Raw genomic sequence first — 21,597 nt, forward strand, 5'->3', positions numbered from 1 at the left:
CATGTGTCTTTAATATATCTGTATCTTCGTTTTTTTTCAGATACCCTTATAAAAGAGACAGTGAAATCTTTCATATTGAACTCTTCAGCACAGCATCCTTCCAGTACCTGCGCTCTATCTTGGGTTGCAGTCAGGACTACATTTCCCAGGTCACCATTGCAGGGGGCGGGTCCCACATTGTGGCCTTTTGTCCCGCCCCTCGCAGCTCGACCACAGAGATTATTACCTGGAACCTTGAAACTGAAGATCATAAACACATTGCACGGTTTCCTGGCCTGCTGGCTTATGGTTAGTCAAAGCTGTTGAGCATCATTGCTAGCATTGTGACTTTTTTTGTCAAAACAAACACATGGTTTGAGTTCAGTATCAGTACTGTAATCCTATATATATATATATATATATATATATAGTCATAGTATTTTTGGTGATGGTAGTTATGGTAGTTTATTTATATAGCACAATTAAATACAATTTACATTGTCCAATGTGCTTTACAATATTAATAAATATCATAAAAGACAGACAACAAAACAACAACAGTACAGGTGTACATTTAAATAATTATATATATATATATATTAGTGATAATTAATATATCAAAAAATAATATATTTCATATATTTAAATAAATGTCCAGCTTTTTAATCATCATTCAGAATGAGACTCAAAAAAATTAAGGAAAATGTTATTCATATTCATATTCAATGATATTCATAAAATTATAAAAGGAAAAATGTTATTCATTGGCATACAAAAATTGCCACAATGCAATACATTTAAATTATTCTAATATAGGCTTAATTTTATAAATGCAAAATATATTTTCTTGCTTTTTGTCGTTGGTTTTTATGGTGAAATGCTTTACAGTGGCCAAAAGTGATGTCTGGCATAGGGAAATCTTCATTCTGTATTCAAATATTATACAAATTTTTGTATACAAGCACATTGTCATTTGTTTTACTTCTGATAATGCAATGAAACATGCCAAATTGTGCAGACATAATTTTAGTCCGGGTCGTCGTGCAAAGAAATTATGAACACATGCAAAAACAATAAAGAAACTTTTGAACCTTGCACTTTTTTGCATAGTAAAATAAAAACCTGTAAGTGTTGTTAAGCCAAGATACATACCTTAACCAAGTTTAGTGTTCTGTTCTATATATTTAACAAATATCATCATATTTTAATGGCTTAATTGAACATGCAAGGTCATTAAAAACAAATATCCCCTCTGAACGTCACTTTAGGCCACTATTATATGACTGAATACATAAATATATTTACTCTAATAGCTCACATGCACTTCATGCAAATCATGCCTCTAAAGTAAACACCATTATGCTTTACAAGCTTCTTTACTGCTTTGAGACACATAGCACAGGAACAGGTTTAGTCATATTTATTGTTTATCTGTAAGCAGTGACATTTATCTGTCTGTATCTGTCACTTCCTCCTCTCCGTGATGTAGGTGTGTGTTCTGACCTGCATTACTGTGTGGGGTTTTGTGCCGGGGAGCAATTCTTACGCACGTGGGACCTGGGATCCAGGATAAATGACCAAACGCTCACATACAACGTGCACAAAGCTCACAGTGACGGCACAGCGGAGATTGTAACCATGCAGAGATATCCCAGGTGCAAAGTCCACCGAACAGCTTGCATGCATATGGCCACAGTTCATAACTGTAAAAAACAATGAGCCGGCAGGAGACGTCTTTCAGGATCAGCCATTTGTTGACATTTTTCTGTGCATCATGTAACTATGATAGCCTCAGTCGTTCTACAACGCATGAATCTTAAATGCAGGCCTAAATATATTTGAGTGTACTTTTATACCCAAATATCATGAATATAATAAAATAGTGCTGCCCTTAAAGGGATAGTTCACTTTGAAATTAATTTTTGATATGCTTTAGATGTAGGAGTCTTTGTTTCCCCAGTAGTTTCAATTTTGATATTTTTAGTCAAACCGTTTGAGTCTGTCAGTCATATAATGGAGGTCTATGGTCACCACCTCAAAGAGCATGCACAGAGAAGTCCAAATTAAACATGATTTGATGAATCGTAAGTGTAAGTACACATTGATGGCCTAAGACACGAAACGAGCGGTTTGTGTGAGAAAACGAAAAGTATTTATGTCGTTTTTACCTCTTGTAACCACAGCCACGTCCAAGTGATCTTAGGGCAAGGGCACTTTGTGGCTGTGGTCAAAGTGGTAAAAACGATATAAATACGGTTCGTTTTCTCACACAAACCGCTCGTTTCGTGTCTTAGGCCATCAATGTGTACTTACATTTACGAGTCGTTAAATCATGTTTAATTTGGACTTCTCTGTGCATGCTCTTTAAGGTGGTGACCATAGACCTCCATTATATGACTGACAGACAAGAACGGTTTGACCTAAAAATATCAAAATTGAAACTACTGCGGAAACAAAGACACCTGCATCTTGGATGCCCTTGAGGTAAGCTAAAACATACCAAAAATTATGGAAAAAAAATGTTTTTTTGGTGTAAAGTTTTACAATTTTCCCTCTGATTCAGGTATGTGGTTTGTCGAAGCACACGACCCGGTACTGTGAGATTGTGGAACGTGGCACGGACTCGATTCAAGGGTCGTCCTGTGCAAGTAGAGCACGGCCTGTTCTCGAGTTCAGACATCGCTCTGGTGCGGGACCTCAAACTCTATATACTGTCTGACCGCGGCACCACCAACTTCACTGATGCACCTACATCTGTCTACCAGGTATATCTGTGCACTACAGGCTGAAGATATGAAAGGTATAAAAATTGAAGCTGATTGGATAGTTGTTTATAGACTGATCATCCGCTATGCTCTCATACAATTGGGAGCGAGATGGGTCTTGTGCATGTTACCCACTTCGGTCCCACCTAGTACCAAGTGCAATCCTATATGAAATCCACTTGGGCAATTAACATGGGGCCATTGTGTAACCCACGGACAATCCCTTAGAGAGCACATTTTTCAACCCCACATACAAATGTCAACTGGGTTAAAGCTGGATAGATAGATATCTATCCAGTGAAGAGCACAATGGACGAGATGGAGGAAAATCCATACTGTACTACTTTAGACGCTATTACAAGAGAAATATATAAACAGAAAATCGAATAAATGTTGGACGTGATCCTTATGTTATGAAGAGGACCGATTTTCGACTGAATTGAGAGATTTGCCAGCCATCGAGGCTGTAGATATCAGCAACTAACTCGTCTTACAGACATACTTTGACTTTACAAAGTTCGGAAACTGGTACGTTACATAAACAGCCATATAAGTGTATTTAAACACCTGAAGCCACATAAATAATGTATTAACTCACATTTGACGAAGTGATCACTGCACACACACACAGGCATTTTCCCATTCGGCTCCTCCCGACCGCAGACGTAGGTTTGCAAGGCATTTTTCCCGGTGTTTTTCTGTCAATTTCTTGTATTTTCCCCCCTTATGAACAACAACTTTTGGCACACGATAAAAACTCCTCGTGGTTTGATCGATTTGAGCAACCATAAACGACGCAAAACATAGGCATTTTGAGTGTGTTATAGTGCTTCCTAAATATAGAAAATCACTTCCTGCCCTCCATCTGCATTTCGCGCCATGGCAACGCAGTGGCGTGACGTCACGTGAAAACAAGCTATAGCTATGTTTACATCCACCTATTTGTATGCGCATTTTAGGATATTGCATAAAAAACGCTGCTTTTTTCGCAAATGTATATTCAAAATTTCCATTTTGCGCACAAGTTAAATTCGCAACTTTGGATGGAAATTTTTTTTAATTTTTAATTTAACCTTTATTTAATTTCAGCTTAAACAAAATTGAGAAATATTGCCTCACCAACTAACTGAAATATGTTTTTCATCTAATATTTATACTTTAATTTATTTCAATTAACCAAAACAATTTTAGTTAACTAATACTAACACTGGAGGTAGATATAAGTTATGATATATCGTATGTTAAAGTAAAAAGAAGTAATTGAGTTAGAGTACAAATATTCAAATTCAGTTGTAGGAGTATTCTCCAGAGTAATGCTTTACTATTTCATTTACTCAACCCTTGCAAACTGTTTCCTATTGCACTTTTTCTGTATATGTTGCAGACATTGCTGGTGTATGACCTTCTTAAAAAGAGCTACATTAAGAAACAGACTGGACTGTTCATCTATCCCTGTCCTCGGCAAGACTATCGGCTCTTGGATGGTGAAATTCTGTTGGGCCTTTCAGAAACTCGGTGAGAACACTATTTATCACTTCCTCATTCAGCAGAGTTGTATTGCTTAGTCTAGCTTGAGTAATAATCACAAGGTGGCATGAATATGGTATGTAGGGATCATCTGATATTGTGGGATCTGGACTCTGGCTATATTAAAGGCCGTATCAAGACGTCCTACAAAGAAACCCTGCTCTCCAGCATGGACAGGGACTCCCAGATGATGTCCTCAAAAGAGAAGACGGGTAAACAGTACATGAACCTTGTGATGCTCGTTGACCAGTGCATTTATACACATCTCAGTCCCACGTAGATTTTCATAACATAATCAACTTGAGCTTGTTGCAAAGGTCTAGTGATGCCATGGGACAGGCGCACCGAAACCCAGACAGCAAAAAGGAGGAGACGGGAACGTGAGGTGAAAAGAGAGAAAGATGAACAGCAGCGCCTCGAAAGAGAGAAGTTCAACTCTATAGACCAGTATCTTCTCAGTGGAGATGAGCAGGTAGAGAGACAACCAAGCCACCAATACTGTCAATACACCAATACACACAATACACTTTTACTTTTTTATCTATCTATCTATCTATCTATCTATCTATCTATCTATCTATCTATCTATCTATCTATCTATCTATCTATCTATCTATCTATCTATCTATCTATCTATCTATCTATCTATCTATCTATCTATCTATCTATCTATCTATCTATCTATCTATCTATCCCATAGGGTGGATCTATCCCATCCACCCGTCCATCCATTCATCGCATCCATCCATCTATCCATCCGTCCATCATCTATCTATGTATCTATCTATCCCATCCATCCATCCATCCATCCAGTCTATCCATCCATCCCGTCCATCTATCTATCTATCTATCTATCTATCTATCTATCTATCTATCTATCTATCTATCTATCTATCTATCTATCTATCTATCTATCTATCTATCTAGTCCATCCATCCATCCATCCATCCATCCATTTAATATTATAGGATAATGTACATTAATAAAGATTCAAATAAATGTGAATGTACCCAAGTTAGCCAGTCCATTTTTCTTAATGTTATTATTAGGCAGAAAAGAAACAACCGAGAAAGAGAGAAAAAAGTGTACAATATAGAAAAGAGCCTATACAGCTCATTAAATACAAATATGTAGCACGTACTGTACATAATACACTAAGATAATACAAATACATTCATATAGTCATTATGAATGTACAAAGCAACACCGATGTGACTTTGTTTATTGGTTTTCCATCATTGAATCTCTCTTGTTCTCTCTGTGCATCACTTCAGGTGGTCATATGCTCATATTTTGCCCATCACCTCAACGTCTTCAGTGTGGTTTCTGAGGAGCATTTGCACACCCTCGAGGACCGCTGGTCCCTTCTGAGCCTCCGTACTGCTGCAATCACTCACACAGGAGGGTACTTGGTGGTCTCCAACTACAGTGAGGCCCAGCATGCTCCATACCTCACGCTGTGGGACACACAACAGGGCAGGGTATGCTAATCATCAGGGACAATCTCTTTTTTCTTTTCAGTGGTGTTTTCTTTATTTAAAAGAAGTTCATTAATTTTGTAATTAATCTTTCTCTTTACATTCTGTAAGCTGAAAATTCCTTTTTTACATAAAGGTGCGGAAGAGGTTGAAAAATGAACCTGAAATCTGTTGCATTGCTATAAGCGACGATGCCTGCAGAGTTGTTTACGGCATTTCAGGATTGAACAAGTATGTGGCACCCCAGTCGGAATGTTCTGTATCATAGCTTTTTTACAGGGTTCGTACAAGGTGCTTTAAGAACTTGAATTTATTGATACAACAATATTTTCATGCAAAATTAACGCTGAAGCTCGTCTGATATAGAGCCATTTCACATGGGCGTGATGTTGCTCATATAAATACCAAAGTATATGATACAGATTTCATTCTTAGTGTAAATCCAGGATATTCATGAGAATGAAAAAGAAAGCGATGTCTTTGTCTAAGTATCCTTTCAATTGTTGAAGTTTCCACAGTCATGGCATGTGCTGCACTTTATTTGTCCATTTTCCATTTTTTAGAATTTGAAAGATGATCAAGATATTGTTTAACAAGTGAGTTTTCTGGTTTTAGTCCTTCAAAACCAAAAAAGTAGTGCTTTAAAAGTTCTTGAAAGTCCTGGAATTTTATTTTACAGTATCTGTACGAACCCTGTTTTTAAAGGAGTAGTTCACTTTTTAAAAAAAATCCCATTTCATCCAAGATGTCCAAGTCTTTCTTTCTTCAGTCGAAAAGAAATTAAGGTTTTTGATGAAAACATTCCAGGATTTTTCTCCATATAATGGACTTCAATGGGAACCAAACGGTTCAAGGTCCAAATGAGAGTTTCAGTGCAGCTTCAAAGGGCTTTAAACGACACCAGACGATGAATAAGGGTCTTATCTAGGACCCTTCGAGTCATGACTCGAAAAAAGATTTGTTCATTTTGATGAACGAGTTTGAACAGGAGAGTCATGAACACTCATCACAGAACAGAGGAAGGTGAGCATTTGTGCTTTTAAAACGTAAACTTTTTTATTTATTTTTTTGAAATGAGCGATCGTTTCCTAGATAAGACCCTTATTCATCGTCTGGTGTCGTTTAAAGCCCTTTAAAGCTGCACTGAAACTCTCATTTGGACCTTGAACCGTTTGGTTCCCATTGAAGTCCATTATATGGAGAAAAATCCTGGAATGTTTTTATCAAAAACCTTAATTTATTTTCAACTCAAGAAAGAAAGACATGGACATCTTGGATGACATGGGGATGATATAAATTATCAGCAAAAGTTTTTTTTTTAAAAGTGAACTACTCCTTTAATATAAACTACCAGTCAAAAGTTTGGATTTTTAAAATATTTTTGAAAGAATTTTCTTATGCTCACTTATGTCAGAGATGTTTAGTGTATGTAGTCTATTTCAGTTTTTAAAATATATATATATTTTTTCTAAACCTCAGGCTGAAAGTATGGGAGCCATTCCGGAGGAAGCATAAAACCATCTCTGGTTATGGAAGTTTAAATCTGAACTGGTCCAGTTTGCTTTTTATCACTGAAGGACAATCCAAGGCTATTTTATTATCAGGTACATTAGACCTTTGACCATATTTGTGTTGGCTTGCTTGCTCTAGATGCTTTTCGTTTAATCTAGGTCGAGAAAAACATGCAAACTTTGCCAGTCTAGTATGGTAGTGAGAGGATTTAATAGGATCTTCACAATAGGAATTGTTTTATGTTTAAGTTTCATTGAGATACTAGGAATATTATGTTCTTTTTTCCACAAGCCTTTGAATTATTTGTTCAACAGATGAAGTGAGCATGTGGGACCTGGACAATGGGACGCTGTTGTCTGTCTTCACACCTGACTCTAAGATCCAGACCATCTCTTTACTTGGACCCAACAACGGCACACTGCTTTTGGGCTTTAGTGACATGTCTACTCTAATCACCATGACGGTCAGCCAACAAAGTACACACACGAAATCCAGTGTTGCCTGTGGGAAAGACCTGTTTGGAGAATCCAGCAGCAGTGAAGATGAAGAAACGAACAAGAACTGATTTGAAGAGCATTGGACATGTTAAATATACTGTATAATGTAGGTTCTTTGTCAATTTTTTCAGTTTTTTTTCAGTTTTTTCAATTTTTTCAGTCTTTGTGACTGAATGAATTCAGTCTGAATGGAAATATGGGGCTTTATGATCTCTGGCATCTCAAGCATCTTTTTCACAAAATTTTCAAAGCACAGTGTGGAAGGTAGACATGTGACTGCTGTCTCCATGAGAAATGCAATGTATTCCGATCAGCATTTCCAGTGCTTGTTTTTCCACATACTATGAATTTACCAGAACTTCCCTTACAGTCATGAGATCCTGAGTTTAAAAAAACACACAAAAAAAAAACAAATCTCAAATCTCAACAAGCCTGTGTTTTCACTTTACACTATTTCAGTGTATTTTCCTAGACTTCAGATGTATGTAGATTAACAGAATAAAATGTAATTGCATGTGTGCATACTTTGACAGTCTAGTTTCATGTGTATAGTCAGACATGCTTAAACAGAATGTCCTTCTGTAGCTGTCATGCATGCTGAGCATGAGTCAAAATTTCACTTCCTGCATTGCAGTCACATGAAAGATGAGCAAAAACACTTCCTGCTTAACTCAATCTCTAAGGAGTTTTTTTTTTACAACTATAGCTATTTCCTTTATTAAGGCGAATAAAATTAACTGATGCCATTTTGTTTCATTAACTTTGTAATTATTGGCTTATTTAAAAGCTTTTTTCTTTATTTATTGGCAAGTAGGAATCAAACGTAAGATCAGGACCACTTGCTGATGAGGCTCTTGTCTTGTGACACCGAAAATCACAAATAAGTTTTCAGTTTACACATTGTAGAAATGCACTATTTGCAGGAAAAATGGGATTTATTGACTCTTGCCTTGACTTCTAATTGCTTGATTACGAGCTCATCACATTCAAGTATTGTGTTGTCGGATAGAACGCCAGGTTTGTTCTTGCCTGTTTTTGGAAAAATCATATTAAATCCAAAATGCTATTTAAAGTCACATTCACCCAGCCAACCTATAGTGTGTTCACGTGCTATGGAAAATATGATATTTTCCACTCATGAACTGGTATTTACCAGTCTGTTGCGTGCTTTTGTTTGTTGTAATATGGTAAAAAAAAGATAATCCAGACCTGTTATCTAGCTAAAACTAGATTGCTTAAGTCATCTGCAACAGCAAGAAAATGATTTACCAAATCTCAAACGGTAAATAATTGGCTGTATATTTTCTAGATCATGAATAGTTCATATTTTTACCATTCACGAATCTTGCGTTGCTCCGCCATTTTGAAAAGGTCAAAGGTTATATCATCTCGGCAACTCCTGCATCAAAAATTCTACGAGTTGCCCAGTGGAAAATACCACATGAGGGGGTGTTCATGTGCATTTTCCACGTTTGCTTTTGGTATTTACCATAATTATCATAGCACGTGAACGCACCACTAGGCTGGCTGGTTGGTTGGTCTTACCTGGCCAAGCTGGGAGATGCTGAAAGACCAGCTAAAACCAGCTACTTCCAGCCAGCTAAGACCAGCCTGGTCAGCTAAAAGAAGTGTCCAAAACCTCTCTTAAACCAGCCAGGTTAAATCTAGTCTGGTTTTAGCTGTTTTTCCAGCAGGACTGACAGTGACAACTAGATAAATAGTAAAAAAATAGTCTGAAATTTTGGTCAAATATGGGCTATTTTCACTGTACAATATGCTTTAAATGATTATTCAATCATAAAAACGCTATCCATGGCCTATTTATATGTCATATTGGAATAATTATGTTTTTTACAAGAACATTTTTAAACATAAAACTTCAGAAGACGAGAGGAAAAACAACCTGCTCGGTTGCCACAATAAGATTCTCAGTGAGTGTCTGTAGCTGTTAGGCTAAAGGTGATTCACGATATAAAGCCCATCATAAAAGCAATTCTTCTAAATGTTTCAACAAGTAAATACGACAGCAAGACAGAATCCCATATCGACTGTTAATTTTCGTTTTCTCCAAAGCAAGCTAACACGGTCACTGTATTAAATTGCTGGGACGCTTGTCTCACTGACTGTGATTGGACAAACACGCAAAGCGAGAACTTCCTTTACTCTATCTGTGGTTTCATTTCAGGGGAATAAGTGCACTGTGTGTTACAGACTTTCGACACCAGTTTATTGCGCTGCTTTACAGCTGACGATCCAGTTTTTGTGTCAGGTACATCGGAATAAAGGTGTAAAAATGAGACACGGATTAATATTGATCGCGGCCGTCATTGCTGCAACAGGTAAAGTACAATATTTTACATTATTAACGTTAATCCTTGCTTTGAAAGGAAATGTTAAATTATGTCGTACGTCCACCATGAATTAAACACTGATTTAGCCTAATTAGTACCTTTAAAAATACTGAATCGCACTGCAGGAACTTGGAAAAACACTAATATATCTGTATACTAACGTTATACTGTATATATGTCCAAAAAAGTGCAAGTCATAAAACTGACTGATCTCACCAATAAGGAAGTGCTGTGCTGCGACTTCTCTCAAAGCTGTAAAGTTAACCTATAGCCTAATTTAAGTAATATGTAACTTTTGTGATTATTTTTATTCATGAGAACGATTTTTCAAACAAAAATAACAGCGAAGAGATTTATTATTTATTGGACACATAATTTTCTTGAACTAAAGTAGTTTCGATTTCCATGCATGACTTGAATGCAACGCTATGAAGAGAAAATGAGGGCCAAAAGTTTGTATACTGAGGTCAAATTGAGTTGTTGCGCGTCAGAACAGTATAAAGAGTAAAGAGCAAGAAATATGAATCGTCTGAAATGTTTTTGTCTTGAAGTTGGAATGACGTTGGCTAGTTTTGTTCCCTTAATATTTAAAATGGACTGACTAGTCCAGTTCAGAAGTGTACAAAATCTGTTACCCTTTCAAAATACACCTTTACTTAAAGAGTGCATATAGTAGCCTACCTTAAAGGTGCATTTTGGTACCAAAAGTAAACATATTATCAAAATGGTAGGCTATATGATAACCTTTTTAAAGGGTGGGGTCAGGTGTATTCAGGTTGATTGATTGGGACACTTTTTGCCATTGAGATGGCTGGGAAAAAGTGTCCCAATCACCTTGAGTTCCCCCCTATCGTCACCGTGACAGATTTTTGTGTTTTTGTTCTGTTTATTAAACAAACTTTCCCTAAGGCAAAGAGAGTGTCAGTTATTTTGTCAGCACTTTTGATATGCGGCCAATCTTGGGATCCCATGTCACGTGAAATCGGCTGAAGTGAATTTCCTGTTGGGAAATTGTAACGTGTGTGTACTTGTGAGCGCGCGCACTTGTTGGGAGGAAGTGAATGCATGTAAACACCATGTGAAAAACAGATGGAGGCTCTCTGTATAGTGTGTATTTTTCTTGCTTTCTTGTCAAAAACGTTTACCAAAGTAAATATTTTTATTTATACAGGTTATTATTATTATTTTTTAAATTATGAATCTTTTGTTTTGTCACTGAATTATTTTGGCAGATGTTGCTTTCCCGCTTGGGAATGTTTTTTTTCTCACATTCATTGTCTATATCTTTTTCCTCAGCTCTCACCTCAGGGGAATATAGTTCCGACTTTATGGTCAAGGCGAGCACAACCCCCACCCCGAACACAACAACCCCCACCCCGAACACAACAACCCCCCACCCGAACACAACAACCCCCCACCCGAACACAACAACCCCCCATCCGAACACAACAACCCCCCACCCGAACACAACAACCCCCCACCCGAACACAACAACCCCCCACCCGAACACAACAACTCACAGCCCGAACACAACAACTCACAGCCCGAACACAACAACCCTCCACCCGAACACAACAACCCTCCATCCGAACACAACAACCGCCCCTCCAGCGCCAACACCACCCACCAACATGACAGTGGGGAGTTATAATGTTACTGATAAAGATGGCAATATCTGTATTCTGGCTGACTTGGGAATCGGGATCCGTGTGAACACCAGTGAGGTAAGATGCTTTCTGTTGTAATGATAGATCTACTGTACATCCAAATGCGATTCCAGATTATTATATCTAAACCGCCTGTATCCTTCACACTGTCTACCTTGTCATTTCTCCATATTCCATGTAAATATTATCCATTGTTCTGTAACATTTCTGTCTTTCTAGGTTAATGGCACGTTCATTGTTCAGCCGAGGAAAACTACTTCCAGTGGACAATGTTCGGAGAAAACGGCTGATATCACTCTCATTTTTGATGAAGGCAGTCTTGCCCTAAAATTTAAAAATGTAAGTCTTTTTATGGATTTTCAACAAAAAAAAAACTGCATGTATGATGAAATTTAATCAACAAAAGATTTAATATACCTTTAGAAGATCTAGAAGATTCTTTACCATTGTAGTTAGTTTATATCAGGCTAGTGGACTTTTTTTTTTTGCAATAATAATTGATGTATCTTTCAGTACAACCTGAGTTTGTGTGGTCTGAAAACAGAACTTTGAGGCATTTTAGGAGGAAGTATAAAAGACTGTTATTTATTCTCTCCGCCTAAGCTGACTCTCACTAACAATGTGACCAATAAGCTCACAAGGAGGCACCAGGTGTTCTCAGCTGATTGATTATGATATGGTGACCCACATGATATCAGTATGATGTAGATAATGTTTGTTACTCAGGTGGTTCATTGATTGTTGTTGTGATTTGAAAATGGTGTGATGGTTTTTATTAAACAATATATTCTTATTCTATTGTGTTTGTGTATTTTGGATTACATTCTAATGTTCTTTTTCTTTGGACTTTCCAGGATGAAACAAAGCAAAAGGTCTATGTTGAGTTTGTGGAGTTTGATTTGACCTATGCTTTCAAAAGTGGAGGTAAATTCCCTGCCATGTGACTGCTACACTTTGCCTTGTAAAACACACACAATAACACACATCCTCAATTTTCAAAAAAAATTTCCGAGGGCTTTCAACTGTTACCTGTAGTTACACGGTTTTTGTATTAGGCACCTAAACAAAGAGGTTAAATATTAGTATTGGTCTTTTTTTTTACTTTAAAGTGATAGTCCACCATTTTTTTTTCATATTAAACTATATTATTCCCTTAACTAAGACAAGTTGATGCATACACTAAATCGCTCTGACACGCGAAACACTTAACTAGCCCAGTTCATTCAATATGGGCCAAGCAGAGAAGCAATCAAACACATCCACGTTTTCCCTATTTTAATACAGTTACTCGTGCAGTGTACGAGCACTTCGACTCGGCGCGTATATATTGATGGACTCGGCGCAGTAATATCATCACTCCGGAGATTGAGAGGACTTTTCACGAGTGATGATATTACTGCGCCGAATCGAAGTGCTCCTAAGCACTTGCTGTGGTATTCCGCCATACAATATAGTTATCCACTTTACACACCTAGAAAAGCGCAACGTTTTATTTTGTGTCACCATCCTAGGTCGAGTTACACTGCTCGTGTAACTGTATTTAAATAGGGAAAACGTGGAGGTGTTTGGTCGCTTCTCTGTTTGGCCCATATTGAATGAACTGGGCTAGTTAAGTGCGATCAAATTGTCTCGCGCGCCAGAGCGATTGAGTACACGCACTGAGACGACAGAGGTATGTATCAACTCGTCTTAGTTAAGGGAATAACATAGTTTAATATGAAAAAACAGTGGAGTATCCCTTTAATAAATTATATATATATATATATATATATATATATATATATAAATGCAATATGCAAAAGCCTCTAAGTGCCATTTGAAATTTTCTTCTAGAATGATCATTTTTATCAAGCTTGTATATTTAAGTTCAGTGATTTCACTTAAATGCCAATGATAATTACCTATTAATTGTTATTTAAGTGAAATTACTGAACTTAAATATACAAGTTTGATAAAAATCATCATTAAAGAAGAACATTTCAAATGGCATTTAGAGGCTTTTGCATCTGAACTCTTCATATACACACACATATATATTTTACTCATTGGTTCCTCAAAAATCTACTGTAAACATAATTCTTGCTTAAAAATTCTCCAAGTGATATAAATAGCCAAGCCTAAAAAAAACAAAAATAAAAATAAAATAAATTCTAGGCCATGCTGGTCAACCAGTTTGGCAACAGTGAATGTCACATGCTGACAAGGAAGTATTTCTGTCAGTTTGGTTACAGTAAATGTGTTTTTCGCATCCATGTGTGAATGCATTTCATTTTGAATTAAAAAACAATATGATCTTGTTTAAAGACTAGTTTTTATGTCCACGTGAATACATTTTCCCAATTTCAAACATGAGTGGTAGTGGAAGAGTTTTCACTATAATTATGACTTTATCGTTACAATTTCGTTTGTATGTTTGATTAAATTATTTTTATTTTTGTCAACAAAGCATCGGAAAATTACGGAGGGAAGAACGAGTCTCTTGAGCTGTTTTCCGCGGCTCCGGGTCACTCTTACTCCTGCAGTGCTGAGAGCGTGTACATGGGGAATGGTGTGAGTCTAGATCTGACCAATTACAGACTTCAGGCCTTCAACATCAAAAACAAGGCATTTGGCACAAGTAAGTTTAGAGTAATGGCACTTCAAGCATCCTTGTAGAAACCTCTATGTTACACTCTACATCTACATGTTGCTATTTGGACTATACACTTTGCCTTTCTTATGCACCGTATAGCGTATGTCCTGGTCACAGTGATTTTACCAAGTAAGATATGTTCCTGGATCAACATATTTTGTGTCATATTCCTAACTCTACCCATAACTTATCCCTAAAATCAGAGGGAAATGATGGCGAATAACACCGGTTATAAGCCTAAACGTGACATAAACTCAAATCTGATTTGAGTTGATTGAAATATTGTTCCAGGATCAAGAAAGATGATGCACTAAGTGAAATCATGTCACACACTTCGTAAAGCTTGTTTACAAAGATTGGTGCAAATGTGGCAATGCAAAGGAGCTGGTTAGACCGGCCAGATGACTCTAAACAACCAGTGATAAGACAAAGTAGGCCTGTTATAAAGTCCAAAGGCTACCTGACATATTTTTAACTAATGTGGATGCATGTGTATTTTTAAATCGTATGAAAATCTGCTACTTTTTTTAAATAGCTTTTTTTATTATTTGACATGACAACTTTAAAAGTCACGCGAATTAAATGATCTGTAATACAACTGTAAATAAGCAGTTGTGTCTGCAATTTTGACCACCCGTTTAAGTATTATGTATATTTGTATCTACTAAACTATTGCTATTTTAAGGCTGGAAAACACTACACGACTTTTGCCGAGATTTACACTTTGGATGAGTCGACGCTAGTTGCCGAAATCCAGAGCCAGTCTTCAGATTTGAGAAAATTGCAACATGTAAAAATGATCACAGACTTTTGTTTTTTCATCATGTCAGAGAATCAAACGTGTTTGATATTGTTGGTTGTTTAGTTTACGATACCCAGTTTTTCTTGAACCACTCACAAAGTTGCCAAGTTTATGCCTAGTGTTTTCAAAATTAAGTCGTGTAGTGTGTTTCAGCCTTTTAATATTTGCCTTTAAAACTAGTTTGACACACTGTGCCCTATTTGTGTTTGTCCAACAGCTGATCTATGCAAGGCTGATAAACCGGACTACCGGGTTCCCATCGCCGTGGGCATAATCCTCATCATTCTCATCGTCATTGTAGTCATTGCTTATCTTATCAGCCGAAAACGGAGAAGTAATGGGTACCAGTCACTATAGAGGCCTAAAAGTCCTGATTTAAATCAGCGATTCTGCAGATTTAATCCTGTTATGTGCGTCTTAAGTGAATGTTACTCATATACCGATGATGAACGTGGATGGCTTAGGATCTGTCCAAACAATGTTTACTATTCAGAGACGGTATGTCACATCCTAACACAAGCTGCAATCATACAAACAAATGGCTAAACTAGTGCATGCCTTATTTAGCCTATCCTAATCCTGACATTACTGAAGGATGTGCAAAATGTACATTTGCTCCATCTTGTGTAAGTGTTCTTTTCTGTAGGGCTCTTCTCTGCTCGTCTCATGCATTGCATTTTCTGTGATTGGCTGATCAGCCAGTGTTAATCTCATAAATATGTCCAAATTTGTTGTTGAAAGGCTGCATAAAAGGGAATTCAGTTGCTCATGTTTATGTTGGGATATATAGGCCTTCACTGTGTTTTGTAATTAATAATAGAAAGGATTTTTCTTTCTGTTGTGCTTGTTTTTTGTTTTGGCAAACTGAAGGGCTTTACTATTCTGTATTGTGATCTGAATGCACTGAATAATGCAAATAATGTGTAATTTGGATACTTATAATCAATAATTTGTCCCGAAAAAAGTACTTTTTTTTAATTATTGGCATTAAATAAAAAACTTAAATAAAAAACTTACAAAAAAATGAAGATTTTTGTTCATTTGACGGCTAAGTCTGTGGTGTTGAAATGGAAGAGGAAGAGGGGGAAACACACAAGCATTATTTTTGGCAGTGTGTTATGTGGCGGCGCAGATGCGAATTTGTGTTCTGAACAGTTTTCTATTCATTTCACTGAAATGACTAAAAAGAATTAAAGCAACGGCTAAAATCATCCTCTCAATTATTACTATTTTTATTTGTTTTTTGTTTTAGTAAGTAATCAACTTTTTCAAATCCCCTATTTATGACTTTATTCATGCTGTAAGGTTAAAACATTCACTGTAAACAGTTTTGTTGCTAGGGTATCTTTTGTTATACTTATGTTAAATTATATAATTATTTGTAGAGCATTCAATCCTATATTAAAATGTCTTTATTCATTGGAACGTTGATCTATCTCAAGGGATTTAATTTGCATAAAAATAGAATTGTTTGCAATGTACTAATATAAGCCTACATTGTTCCCATCAGTTTGTGAATTCGTTGGACATTTGGATGTTTTTACCATAGATATGTATATAAAGGCTAGATATGTCGTCCACGCTGCTGGCCAATGGAGGCCGACGTCTGCACCTGGCGGCCATCTTGTCACAGGCAGCTCGCTCACTCGTAACATTGTGTTAATGGTACATGTGCTATTTGAATAACCATAACTTGCTCAATTTTCTACCGATTTTCAAACAGTTTGTTTTGTTATAAACGTCAGAGATGTAGTTATGACACTGCATACTTATGAATAAAAAGTGTATAAATAAATAATCATCCAGATAATTATAGCCACGTTAATAACGTTTGTAAGAAACCAAACCGTTTGTAAATCGCAAGATTTCAACGAGATAAGAGTATTTGTGTTCGTGCTGACCTCTCATCTTACATCAGCTTGTCTGTGACAAGATGGCCGCCGGTGATGACGATAGAAACTCCGCCGTAACACATCTAGCCTTTATATACATATCTATGGTTTTTACAGTCAAACCCCATTATTTATCGGTTTAACCTAGACACAAAATCTTTTTTTTTCTCTATTATTGTCATCTTTACTTATTCATAACTCTTATAATCCAGCAAGTCAGAGGGAAATAATATATTTGAGTAATTCACAAACAAATAAATGTGTGAAACTACAGAGAACACAGAAGATAGACTAGCCTACAGTATATATCACTGGACTGTGAAGCAGGAGGTATTCGAAAACGATTACTTAAGTTTAGTCATGTGATCCATGTACCAATAGATATTCATATACCGGTTTTGTATACTGGTTTTCCTTATGAGCTGGAATATAGCTCTAAGGGAATGAAAACATCCTGCAAAGATTTATATCTGAAAGTGCACCGTATATAATTGTCTTTCAAAAGTGAGAGTCGACTCTGAGTCTATGAAATGAATTGTTTTTGAAACGAGTCATTAGCTGTTACATCGTGATGTAGAGAGGTCATTGGCCGCGCCCAGTTACTGCCCGCGCAGACGGAAGTGTAAACTTGAAGTCTACACATTCAAATACTTCATCATAGCATCATGTTGAGAAGACGCTGTGTTCTGCAAAGATAGTTCAGCCACTTTGTTTTCATTTACAGGGGACGAGCATGTGAAGAATCGGTGGTTAGAGTTCATATTCGCAACGATACCACAACAGAATAGCCCGATTGTGTTCTCATCATTTTATTGACGAATAAGTTACTAGTTCAAAAACATAAATGAATTCAAATGTGGATTCGCAAGCGGTTGTTCCTGAAGGAGGGCTAACTTACTTACCCAGTGTATATGGATCAGCTTCCTCCTATGAATCACAACCTGTAAGTATTATTAATTGTTGCTTTTATGGGTTTTGAACGGTTTTGTAGCGTCGGGCGCGAGGAGGGAATATGTGTGTGTGTGTGTGCGCACGCTCAGCGCAGCTTCTAGGTCTCCAATGTCATTTTTTTTTTAAAATATGTGAAATGTTTGTCGCTGTTATTGATGTTGTCATAAAGAATAGAGCGTCTTGTAGTACTGCGGTGCTTTATCAATATGTTTATGCGTTATGCTAACAACTGACTGGGTCTGTCATCTGACCAATCACCGCCGATTAGCGTCACGCAAAGGAGTGGTTTGGAAAAATGAGTCGTTGTAGGAATCATTTGGGAGTCGGTGAGCAAATCAATTTAAAAATAAATGCATATTATAAGACAAATAAAGTGTTTTTTATCCTTGCATGCATGTTTTTGGGAACTCCTAAAACAAAAATAGGAACATTTGAAATGTTATGATAGGGGCTCTTTAAGATGGATATTTGCTTTCAGTGACAGGGTTGGTGAGGGAAATTATATTTGTATTATCTTTCTGTATATGTATAATTTTCTGAAGACCTAAATATATTTCCGGTGTGACCAAAAAGACACCATCGGTGTCGCCAAACTGCTCCAGCATGGGTCAGAGTTTGCGTGCAGGAGCGCAAATTTTGCTGTCAAGTTTATAAATTACAACTTGTTTGCTTTTCAGGGCCTGTTTTGTGCGTATGCAAGGTTATAAATGAATCCCCAGGACCTTTTCATATAGGCTAATTTAGGCTATAGGCAACAGTAGCCTAGATATTATCTACATTTAGTTGTCTCAAATCGTCGTTAATGTATTCACCCTGTGCAGCAATATACATTTAGTCTTACATTAATTTACATAAATCAGATGCTTGAATGAAAACTGCTGATGTAATCGGATTTTCAGGTGTTATTCTCGTCTTTGCAACAATTGTATTTAGCCTAATGCACTACAATCCTAACATAGTAGGCTAAATACATTATCTTACTTTTTATAATGTCCTTAAATATAACAATATTGCTGGCCATAAACTGAGAAAGTGCGCACGCCTCCAGTGTTGTAACGATGTCCGACGCGACGTTGGCGCTGAGCTTCTCCGGTGCGACCCGTTTTTTACGCTTAATGGACTAATACAGTAATAAAAAAGACCAAACTACCATCTTATTGGGGGTGTAGGGTATGTATGACAGGTATGGACTCAGAACAGCCATACGCTCAAAGTTTCACGCTGAACTATTCCCAGTTAAATAATGGCATTAATTTGTCTTAACACTGGATATTCGACATTCGCACATTTAGAGACCCTCTCTAAAGTTACACGACATTGGTACACACATTTCAAACTTAGCATTTGAAGAGAATGACTTACAGTCATAAAACCAATTGAATCAATACATTGATCAAGTGATGCACACTTTTTAGATAGGCTGTTGATTTGAAATATTTTTTAAAAAGGTGTCTTTATCAGCTTTTTCCATATAGCCTACATAGAGAAAATAACCTAGGCCTACTGAAAAAAGCAGATTTTTTTTTTACAAGAGTTTTTTTTTTATTTGGAACTATTTTCGTTGGCGATGAAGGCAAAATGTAAGTCATGTTATATTTATGACTTAATATAAAATCAACGTCCTGATGTTCGGGATCGCACTCTTCCTCGTCTGATCTGTTGCTTAACTGTTAAGGAAAAAAAAAGAAAAAAAAACAAGGATAGCCAACAGGAACTTTTTGTGAGTGTGAATTATATGAGGGCGAATTCCTCAGAACGCGTAATTTTTATTATTTTTTAAATGCTTTATTCGTTATGCTGTTTTCCTCAGAACGAGTCACATGATCGCCGCATTAGTCAAAACGCGTCATTTTTATTATTTTTTAAATGCTTTATTCGTTGTGTTGTTTTCCTCAGAACGAGTCACATGATCGCCGCATTCCTCAAAACGCGTCATTTTTATTATTTTTTAAATGCTTTATTCGTTGTGTTGTTTTCGTCAGAACGAGTCACATGATCGCCGCATTCCTCAAAACGCGTCATTTTTATTATTTTTTAAATGCTTTATTCGTTGTGTTGTTTTCGTCAGAACGAGTCACATGATCGCCGCATTCCTCAAAACGCGTCATTTTTATTATCTTTTAAATGCTTTATTCTTGTTATGTTGTTTTCCTCAGACCGAGTCACATCGCAGCATTTCTCAGGACGTTCGGTGTGAGTATATGAGTGCAGCGGCTTTGTTCTCTTAGTAGCGAGTTGGCGATTGGGTGAGTATGCTTTTTTTTACACAGGTTTGGGATCTAAATTTGAATGTTTTCATAATTTGCAGAAGAATTTGCTTAAATGGTGGAATTTATTGCCTCGATTTGCTGTAGCTACAGTTAGATAAATAATTAGGCATGGTATATAGGCTACACTGTGGCGATTTGTGTGTAAATGTGAGGATAATATGTAAATCAATGATGATCAAAGCTTTATATACATAAATATAAAATTGTTGATAATTTAGATTTCATTGACAAAACGATGTTTGGCACTGAAGTGATACTGAAAGCTTATTGGCCTTAAACTGATTCATTTAATCAATCAAATTTGCCTCAACAACCGAATATTGTGTGAATACAAGTTATGCACATTACTAGGGAAATTTATAAAAATAAAAATGAACTTTTTTAGCTTCATTGTTCATTTTAAATACATTACAAATACGCCCTTGCCTCTTCTGATGGATCAATTATAGCCTACTTGATTTTCCGTGTTTCGCTCCATCTTGCGCACACTCATGTCCGCACAGCTATTTGTTAGTGCGAACACAAAAATTGGGCTTCACACGGATGTCCGTGGAACTTCAGATGACAAAAATTGTAGAATGTGGATGATGACATAAGTTTGCGTTAGGCTTAAGACAACAAGCTTTCAGGTTCTTGTACTGTATGTTTACTAAAATCATTTCTTTCTCTTTCTTTCACAGTGTTTCACAGATATATATTGCGAAAAGGATTGTTCACTTCTAGTCCATTTTCTATATCATATCTAACATCAATATGAGTAAGTCCACCATTTCTGAGGTTGCAGATCAGTCTTCATCTACTGAATTAGATGAGCTTACTGCGGCCTTCGCTGCAGGCCGGTGGTGGGCGATAATGGAGGTTTCAGACCCCATACCTGATAATTTCGAGTACGATTACTCTTTCTCAGGCCAGTTGGGGGAAAAGTAGAGGCAGGAGAAACACCATGCCCCTCATCCCTGGTTTTCAATGATGAATCAGAGAAGGCTCATTCCCAGCACTCGGGCTTCTCAGATGCAACACTGAAGACCACACGGGAGTGGAGGCAGAAGACCACACTGAAGTGGAGGCAGAGGAGTAAGCAGGGAGCACCCTTTTATGCCAGATCCACACAGGAAACACCTGAGCCTGCCAGTTTTGAGATGGAGGACCTCACCTCATCCCTGGTTTTCGGTGATGCTTCTCAGACCACAAGGCAGCAGAGAAAGTGGAGGCATGGGGAATATGAGGAAGGAGAACTGAAGACCACAAAGCAGTGGAGGCAGCAGACACCGAAA

The 21,597-nt window shown here is 37.0% G+C and overlaps 2 protein-coding genes and 1 long non-coding RNA gene across 3 annotated transcripts in view; 2 read left to right on the forward strand and 1 right to left on the reverse strand.

The window, feature by feature from the left end:
- LOC148998501 (uncharacterized) overlaps positions 1-41 on the reverse strand; it is a 16,508-nt gene extending 16,467 nt beyond the window's left edge. Inside the window, exon 1 of the long non-coding RNA XR_016168360.1 lies at positions 1-41. This exon is cut by the window's left edge and continues 409 nt beyond it. This is a non-coding gene — a long non-coding RNA (uncharacterized LOC148998501).
- LOC120470276 (NACHT domain- and WD repeat-containing protein 1) overlaps positions 1-8,514 on the forward strand; it is a 34,182-nt gene extending 25,668 nt beyond the window's left edge. The window contains exons 21-30 of the mRNA XM_039659792.2: positions 41-288; positions 1,469-1,634; positions 2,543-2,744; positions 4,129-4,259; positions 4,356-4,483; positions 4,589-4,743; positions 5,546-5,752; positions 5,886-5,980; positions 7,229-7,353; positions 7,576-8,514. Of these exons, the coding sequence (XP_039515726.2) occupies positions 41-288; positions 1,469-1,634; positions 2,543-2,744; positions 4,129-4,259; positions 4,356-4,483; positions 4,589-4,743; positions 5,546-5,752; positions 5,886-5,980; positions 7,229-7,353; positions 7,576-7,826 (1,708 nt within the window). The 3' untranslated portion in view covers positions 7,827-8,514. The remainder of the gene's footprint in view (positions 1-40; positions 289-1,468; positions 1,635-2,542; positions 2,745-4,128; positions 4,260-4,355; positions 4,484-4,588; positions 4,744-5,545; positions 5,753-5,885; positions 5,981-7,228; positions 7,354-7,575) is intronic.
- A 1,426-nt stretch (positions 8,515-9,940) lies between these two features.
- On the forward strand, positions 9,941-16,159 carry cd68 (CD68 molecule). Its single transcript, XM_089130419.1, has 6 exons — positions 9,941-10,097; positions 11,406-11,833; positions 11,996-12,115; positions 12,631-12,700; positions 14,223-14,393; positions 15,428-16,159. The coding sequence occupies exons 1-6, from the start codon at positions 10,052-10,054 to the stop codon at positions 15,565-15,567; spliced, it is 975 nt and encodes a 324-aa protein (XP_088986545.1). The 5' UTR covers positions 9,941-10,051; the 3' UTR covers positions 15,568-16,159.
- Positions 16,160-21,597: the final 5,438 nt, after the last annotated feature.

The sequence above is a fragment of the Pimephales promelas genome, chromosome 1, assembly GCF_988280905.1.
Source record: "Pimephales promelas chromosome 1, fPimPro1.hap1.1, whole genome shotgun sequence".
NCBI lineage: Eukaryota > Metazoa > Chordata > Actinopteri > Cypriniformes > Leuciscidae > Pimephales > Pimephales promelas.